The sequence below is a fragment of the Bison bison genome, unplaced genomic scaffold, assembly GCF_000754665.1.
Source record: "Bison bison bison isolate TAMUID 2011002044 unplaced genomic scaffold, Bison_UMD1.0 scf7180017864338, whole genome shotgun sequence".
Taxonomy (NCBI): Eukaryota; Metazoa; Chordata; class Mammalia; order Artiodactyla; family Bovidae; genus Bison; species Bison bison.
This window is the reverse complement of record NW_011494910.1, coordinates 2517012-2525882: the sequence shown is the minus strand read 5'-3', so window position 1 is coordinate 2525882 and position 8871 is coordinate 2517012. Positions and strand designations below refer to the sequence as shown.

Below are 8871 nucleotides of genomic sequence, written 5' to 3'. Positions count from 1 at the left end.
GGGACCTTGGTTCGAAGGAAAGATAAGAGACTGGAGATAGACGGCCTGAAAGGGGGCTTGGATTTAGTATGAAAAGACCTGCTCCTGCTGCTGCTAAGTTGCTTCAGTCGTGTCCGACTCTTAGCGACCCCATGGACTGCAGCCCACCAGGCTCCTCGGTCCATGGGATTTTCCAGGCAAGAGTACTGGAGTGGGTTGCCATTGCCTTCTCCAATGAAAAGACCTAGGGTTCCTCAAAACATGAAACACAGAATTACTATATGCCCCAGCAAACCACTCCTGGGTATACACCAAAGAACTACAGATATATGTCCACATGAGAACTTGTACATAAATGTGCACAGCAGCATAGCTGATCACAGACAAAAAGTGGAAACAACCTGAACGTCTATCAACTGAGGATGGATAAATAAAATCTATATATACCATGGAATATTATTTAACCACCAAAAAGGAATGATACAGAGAGACATGCTACAATGCGGCTGAACCTTGAGAACATCACGCTAAGTAAAAGAAGCCAGACACAAACGACCATGTATTGTACCATTCCATTAGTATGAAATGTCTGAAATAGGCAAATTTCCAGAAGTAGGAAATAGACTGATGATTGTCTAGGGCTAGAGGAAGACCAAGCTTCCCTGGTGGCTCAGATAGTAAAAAATCTGCCTGCAATGCAGGAGACCCGGGCTCGACCCCTGGGTCAGGAAGATGCCCTGGAGAAGAGAATGGCTACCAAACCAGTATTCTTGTCTGGAGAACTCCATGGACAGAGGACCTAGTGGGCTATAGTCCATGGGATCGCAAAGAGTTGGACACAACTGAGTGACTAACCCTCACTCCTTGAGAGAAAGACCACGGTCAGGCAGAGGAGAAGGGGCTGCTGATGGGTACGGAGATTCTTTGGTGGACGGAGAAGGTAATGAAAACGTTCTAAAATTAACTGTGGTGATTAGTGCCCAACTCTGTGAATATATTAAAAATCAGTGTATAATATTTTTTAAACTTATTTTTTAATTGAAGTATAGTTGATACGCAAGTTGTATATTTTATAATGGTAAATCGTATGGTATGTGAATTCTATCTCAATGAAACTATTGTTTAAAACATCAATGAGAAAAAAGGATTAACTACGTAAGACCTTGGAAGACTTTGTTAGAAAACGGTGATACTTCAATAAGGAAAATAAACAATTAAATTTATAAACGTAGCTTCAAATGTTCAAAGGAACTCAAGTTTATTAATGGACTCAAACAGATTATTAAAATTTATGAGATTTATAAAAAGAATTGTAAAGTTTATCAGTTGAAAGGTTTAAGAAAAAACTAGGTTTGGGGATCAATATATTGAATATTGAGTTTTTAAAAAAGACTTTGGGCTAACTCCTCGGATGCCACCCAGAACAAGTCGCAGTCTGCGCACTCCCCGCCTCCGCAGTAAGCTACAAAACGCTGTGCAGACACGGTGCTGCAGGAAGCGCAACCTGAGACCTCAGTCTCTCAGCAGCTCCCCTGAAGGGTGAGGGCTGTGCCCTAGTCAGCTTCTGTCCGGACCCCCGCTTCCACACTCCAGTCACCGACCACTGCATTCCCAGGCTCCCTGAGCGGGCTGTCTGTTTGGAGCCAGGCCCCTGTCCATCTGAGGAGCTACCATCTGGATCCATCTGCTCACGATGTCACTCATGTTAAGCTGCTTACTCCACCCTCTCTTTGTGGGATTCCAGGCCCAGTTTCAACAGACCAGGGTTCTAAAACCATTTGAAAACCACAGGATGAGCTCAAGCAGGAAAGAAAAGGGTGGGGGGCCAGGGAGAAGGCAGGCTGTTGGAGAAGCTTGGGGTGGGGAAAGAGGAAGGGCCTCCAGCCCCTTCACTGACTGTGAGCTTCTTGGGGCAGAGGGCGGTGTCCTCTCCTTTCCTGTGCTCTTCATAGAAATGAGCACCAGATGAAGGCAGAACAGGATCAACTAGGAACATGCAGCCCGGGGGAAACACGCCGGACAGCAATTCCGAGCCGCAGCCTCAAGAGGAAGGGGTGTACTGTGACCCGTCTGGCTCAGGAAGTGGGTGCAGACTCGGGAGCCACATACCCGAGGTTCTCTCTAACCTCATGGTTCAGCAATTCGTTTACCCTCTCTCTCAGTCAGAGCCTTAGTTTGCTTGTCTTTGAATGGGTAATACACATTTATTACAATATTATTGTGACTACTAATTAAATGAGTTGATTTAATTCATTTTAAGTGAATTAATGTGCTAATGCATTTGTATAGCATCTAACGGGCTTCCCCTGTAGCTCAGTTGGTAAAGAACCGGCCTGCAATGCAGGAGACCCACGTTCAACCCCTGGGTTGGGAAGATCCCCTGGAGAAGGAAATGGTAACCCACTCCAGTATTCTTGCCTGGGAAATCCCATGGACAGAGGAGCATGGACAGTCCATGGGGTGGCGAGAGTCAGACACGACTTAGCAACTAAACCACCTCCACGATAGCATCTAACGCAAGGCCTGGCCCAAACTTGACTTTCAAAAGCTATTGGTTATTTCTTCTTCCCCACAAGTGACAGATGGTGCAATGCTTTGCTACATGGCTTTGGACAAGCTGGACTTTCAACCCTAGATGTGTCTTATAGATCTACAAAACACACGATGCCTGTGCTAATAACCATACCCTACTCTGGGGCCAAGGAGTCATTACTGTCTCTGCACAAGTGCAGTCTACCATGGACCAGACAGAAGGGCAGCTCCTGCGAGATTCCAGAGCAGCCAAAGCAGCCTTCGCTTCCCTCTCTCCTGCCTCAACCCTGCGTCCTGACCCAAAGCGCTAGGAACTCCTGGAGACCACTGCCCCACCCCCATTCCGCCCCTGCTCACCCAGCCTCTTCCACCAGTGGCCCCACGACCCATGACATCGACCACCCCAGGTGGGAGTCGACCTCAAAGGAGCCAGGTCCGTTCTTCTGAGGCTTCCATCCTGCTGTCAGTATTGGCCTAGCTGCTGATATTCCAAGGCAATGGCACCCCACTCCAGTACTCTTGCCTGGAAAATCCCACTGAGGGAGGAGCCTGGTAGGCTGCAGTTCATGGGGTTGCTAAGAGTCAGACACGACTGAGCGACTTCACTTTCACTTTCACATTCCAAGGATAGCACATCCCTAGCTGCATTTTTAAGGTTCCTATCTGACACGACAGGGAGACGCAGGGAGGAAAGGACCAAGACAGCAGGAGGGAGCGGCATCTGTTCCCTCCCCTCCCTCCAGCCCTCTGCATTTACATCCAACTCAGACACTGGTCTGGGTCCAACTGCCGTCCTGGCAGGCTTCTGCAGGCTGGAGATGTGAAAATACAGGAGCGTGGAGGAGGGGGTGTGGGACAGACAGGGGACGGCCGTTCCCTGCATTATGAGATGCGCTGTTTGTCTAGGGGTCTGCGGCTGAGCGCTGGCTATGATGCTTACGCCAAGCCGGCTCCAGCGGTGGAGGGGAAAGCTGCGTTAACGCCCCCAGTGAGTGCACACACCTGTGTGTGGCAGGGCCTCTCTCTGCTGTAGTCTCTAGTCCTCCCGTTAGAATCAGAAACTCACGGGGTGACACGCTGTCTCAAACCCAGCAGCCCCACCTCCGGTATACAGGTGGGTTCAGCAGGGCGGCAGAAAGGCTGGGGTAGGGGGGCGGTGTGGAAGTGAGTGCGTCGCCTCCACAGAGATGAGGCAGACGGCACACGTCACTGAGGCGACCAGCTCTCTCTGCGGTCACCGGTGGCTCCACACCCAGCCCTGCACACCTCAGCACCCAGGACAGGGTGGTAAGCATGGGTGCTGTCTCAGGGGCCCGGAGTTGGTCCTGGGGAGAGAGTTCCCAGTGAAGCCCCACGGCCCGCCCCCGATCATCTCCCAGCCGTGGTCCTGCTCCCCCCATGGCCAGGGAGGCCCGCTGCAGTGCTTCTGGAGGGAGAAGGCCCGGCACCTGGCAGGGAGACTGAGGGGTGTGAATGCAATTAACCGAATGACGCCATCTGAGACACCGAAGGCCTGCGGAGGACGGTGGTTCCTCTGCCTGCGTCAGAGGGCAGGTGTCTGCTCCGAGCGCCTGGCAGGCCCAGGAGCTGAGGCACTGAGGGAGGGAGAGGTTAGTCTGAGCGGGGCAGGTGCTCACGCTGGCGGAGGGGGAGGGCGGAGCGGGAGGGCGGAGGGGGCGATGTGCGGGAGCAGACGCCGGGGCAGGCCCCAGATGGCTATGGCCCGGAACAAGAGGAGAGCCAGAGAGGAGGGCAGACAGACAAGAGGAGAGCCAGAGAGGAGGGCAGACAGACAGACAGACGACTTACTCATCTGAGGCCTCCCAAGCAGAGACACAAAATCAGATTTCTACCTAGAACCTGGCTGGAGTCCTGCTCAGAATCATCTGTGCAGCCCAGCCCACCCTGAGAACGCTCCACAGCCCCGAAGTCAAATGGCCAGCTGCGTGGTCCCAGAGCTGCAGGACGGCTGGGGTTCCATCCTGGTGAGGGCACTTTCTCAGCCGTGAGCGCTGAGCACGCTCCTTCACTTGTCGTGACACCAGTAAAACGTGGTAACAGTGTGTCCCATTTCACAGAGTTGCCGTGCGGAGGATTACAAGGAACATGCCGAGCGCAGGATTACAGGGAACACGCTGAGCGCGGGCAGCCGGGGAGCCCTCCAGGGCTGATTCAGGCAAGGCTGACTGTTACCATCCTCTAAAGAGCCTGCTCAGTCCTCCTCTCAGAACTTCCTGGGCCCTCAGTAGCCAAATGTGTGTACTCTTGTTTTCTTCTTTTTTTAAGTTTCCCAGTCAATCTGAAAGTCCTCTGATCCTTTGACCCTTCATGATGCCTCAGACTGGAGGAGGCCGTGTGGCATCCCAGCAAGAAAAATGGCTCACAGTTCAGGACATCTGAGTCCTAATATGAGCTCTGTTGGGAATTCATTTTGTGGAAGTTAGAGAAATAACTTCTTGAGCCTCAGTTTATCCATTAATCAAATGGCAATGCTGTTACCAGCTGCTGCTGCTGCTGCTAAGTCTCTTCAGTTGAGTCTGACTCTGTGTGACCCCATAGAAGGCAGCCTACCAGGCTCCGCCATCCCTGGGATTCTCCAGGCAAGAACACTGGAGTGGGATGCCATTTCCTTCTCCAATGCATGAAAGTGAAAAGTGAAAGTGAAGTCGCTCAGTTGTGTCCAACTCTTAGCGACCCCATGGACTGCAGCCTTCCAGGCTCCTCCATTCATGGGATTCTCCAGGCAAAAGTACTGGAGTGAGGTGCCATTGCCTTCTCTGACTGACACCAGCCTTGCCCTCATAACAGAATTTTCATGAAAGTCAAATGACACAACTAATCTAAACAAATGCACTATAAAAATAAAAGCTCTGAACTAATATGGGCTTGCAGATGAGACTGGAAGTGTCCAGAGGTATGAACTAGAACAGGTTTGCCCTGCATCAGGCAGGCTGTGGCAGGGTAGGACTCCAGCTGCCAGTCAGAGGGACCGCTGGACAGGGACACTGCTGTCATCAGAGAAGCGGGTTCCTCAGGGAGGCATCTGGTTGGGCAACCCTGAGTGTGTGTGCCCAGTGAGGAGGGCGGAGGGGCCTTTGGAGGGAGCACAGAGATACAAAGTAGGGAGGGTGCAAGTGCCAAGAGAGAGGGCACAGCGACCCACAGCTGGACCAGCCCCTGATTCTGCACACACCTGGGGTCTGTTCCTATGCTGTGCCACAGATACTAACATGCCGGTTATAATAACCTATGCATTATTTTTGCAACCAGAGTCCTCCAAATACAAAGCAAAAAAACCCTGGTGGCTACTGCCAGTATGTTTAAGTTCAGTCTTTAGTAACAACGATCAGGTGAAAAAGTCCTGTGGTCAGATGGATTTCCCAGGTGGTCCCTGAAACCTGACACTGTTCTAGGGCAAGCTGCAGATCTAGAAGAACGCCCACAGAAACTACCTTCATAAAACAGGTATATCCGAGCCACTGTTGCTATGACAAATAATAACTTTCATATACTAAATACCTACTCTAAGCCTACTATATGCCAGGCACAGTATAGGGCTCCTTTATGTTTCATCTTGACCACAAGATATTCCTTATAACCCCCATGTAGACAGCTAGAGTGGCTTGAAACTTTCCTACAGTCACAAAGCAAGGAGAGCTGGATTTTGTCCAGAGCCCAAATCCATGTTATCAGCATATCCCGTTCCTAACTTCCAGCTCCCTCCCTGCCTGCATCCTCCCAGCCCAAATCCCCAACTTTTTCTGGGAGGAAAGGGAACTAGAGCAATGAGGCAGAGATACCCACACTCAAGAATGGGGAAACGCTTCTCTGTTCAGGCTTCCAGGACAGACTCCCTCAGCCCAGAAGCCTGCAGGCTGCTCGTTTGTGGTTCAGTACCAATTACTCCTTGGTTAAAACTGTAGCCCTTAATTCTTGCACGTCCTCCTCTGACAATCCTGCCTGGAGACTGAAGCAGGAGCTGCCAGGAGCAGCAGCATTTTATCCCAGAATGGAACAATGCAGACCCTGGACACAGGGTGTGGCTTCAGTGACATCAGCTTCAGCCACGAACTGTGCCCTGGACAGCTGTCCATCCACCAGGGCCCCCTGCCCGCCCAGAGAAGGGGTTCTCACAAGGCCCTGCATATGCTGGTGCTGTCATTCAGGAGGCTCCCGGGTTGCAGAGGCCAGGCTAAGGGGGGTGCAGGTCACAAACACAGCTGTTCCCCAGTTTTCAAAAGAGGTGAACAGTCGGGACAATATGCAGGACTAATGCCGGCTCACCACGTCTGCTGGAGGAAAAGGAATGGTACTTCCCCAAAGTCAGCCTCTGGCCAAGGACAGCCTTGCAGCCTGGCTCTGTGGCCCACTCTGGGGAGGAGGATGGAGCTGTCCCTCAGAGCCAGAAACTTCTCTCATCAAAGAGAAGGGGCAGGAGGCAAGAATTGCCCCCACCCCGCCCCAGAGCCAGGGAGCCAGGCACTCACCGTCTCTGCCTCATTCAGCCTCCTTTCCGTAACGCCAGAGGGGGCTCCCTTCCCGGCTGCAGAGACAAGGAAAACTCCGGCGTCCCAAACTGCACAGAAGTCAGTCAACCTGTCACAAAGCAAACACAAAGGAGAACCCGGGGTCACTCGAGGAAAGAAAAAGAAAAGGCTTTGTGCTCTGAGGCTTGTTCATTCACTGGAAATTACATCTTTGTCTACACCCGTTTGCACAGTTTCACGTAGCATAAGAGCATCTTTGTTCACAGAAATGCAAAGCACTCTGCAAGAAATGGGAGAGATTCTGCAAGGTGCTGGACTCTGGACTCTGGGGAAGGAAGGTCGGCTCTCTGTCTCTCCATAAGGTCGTTATTGTGACCTGATACCATAATCAAATTGCAGAATCCTTAGTCACCTAAAGGAGGGAAGCCATATCTAAAGGAATTTCTCCTACACCCGAGGAAGAATTTACCCAATAATTATTTCATTACTTTTCTTACTTAAGTATTATGTTTTTCTTCCCCATCTACAGATAATCAAACCAAGTTCATCATAAATAAACTGCACATTAAAAGCAGACCTAATTTTGGTGTTAGGAGACATGGGTTTTAGGTCCTAGCTTTTTTTATTATTTAGGGTGGGGTCGCAGAGTGTAGGACACAACCGAGCGACTGAACAGCAACACTTCCCTACGTGTAATGCATTTTCCTCATCTGTAAAATGGGGAGAACGTACGGGACAGTGCATCAGATCACCAGACCATTAGTTGGCATTTCAAATGTTCAGGTCCCAGGTCTGATCCTTTGGGGCAATCATTTAGCCTTTCTCAGTACAGATAACATACCTCAATCATTTGCTTTAACATTAAAATGTGTCTGTAGAAAATGGTAACATCCACCTGTGTGGAGGGGAGTGTGGCAATATCTATCAAAAGAAGTGTGCGTTTACTTTTTGGCCCAGCAGTCTCAGTTCCAGGAATCTTTTCGAAATACATCCTGCATGATGCCCGTGTTGTGACCTCGAGGGTTACTGTTAAGTGAAAAAAACCATGATAGGAAAAAGTGTCTTTAATATGCTATCATTTAAGAAAGGAAGAACAAATGCAAATATATATATATATATTCTGAAAAGACAAGAAAAGGATAAAGCATAAAATAAAATTTAAAGGACCTGGGGGAAAGGGAAGAATAATGTGGAGGGAACAGGGACACTGAATACATCTTGTTTTGTGGGTTTGCTTTGAAACATGTCAGTATTTGACATAATAATAAGGCACAATATTTCTTAAAGAAATTCCTAAAATGAAAGTGTAGCAAATGAGTCTATGTGTCCAGTTGGTTGGTATAGCTACACATAGAGAAACTCAAACATGGCAATTTGGCTGTATATCATTAGAGGGATACACCTTAATAAAAAGAACTGCCCCATCCCTCATCCCCCCACCCAATACCCTAAATTGTTTTCCGTAATCATATTATTGATGAAGATATGGTGTTTTAATTGTTGTCATTCTGAGACTTTTGTACGTATATTGTGGGATAAACCAAATGAGTGATAATATTTATATTACTGAAAAATAAGAGTTTCTTGTTGAAAGAAGAAATAAATGTAAGCTTGATGAGATCAAGTTAAAATTTTGTAGTCCTGAGTATGAACTGGGAGTATCAGGATGAACTCCATGTTTTACCTACATCCATACACACACACACACACACACACACACATATACACACACACACTTCCTGCTGCTACTGCTAAGTCACTTCAGTCGTGTCCAACTCTGTGTGACCCCATAGACGGAAGCCCACCAGGCTCCCCCATCCCTGGGTTTCTCCAGGCAAGAACACTGGAGTGGGTTGCCATTTCCTTCTCCAAT

The 8871-nt window shown here is 49.4% G+C and overlaps 1 protein-coding gene across 1 annotated transcript in view; it reads right to left on the bottom strand.

Annotated features, from left to right (window-relative positions):
* The window catches only part of NFASC (neurofascin), a 196394-nt gene that overhangs the window by 89132 nt on the left and 98391 nt on the right, over window positions 1–8871 (bottom strand). The window contains exon 2 of the mRNA XM_010854162.1: window positions 6999–7107. Within this exon, the coding sequence (XP_010852464.1) occupies window positions 6999–7107 (109 nt within the window). The remainder of the gene's footprint in view (window positions 1–6998; window positions 7108–8871) is intronic.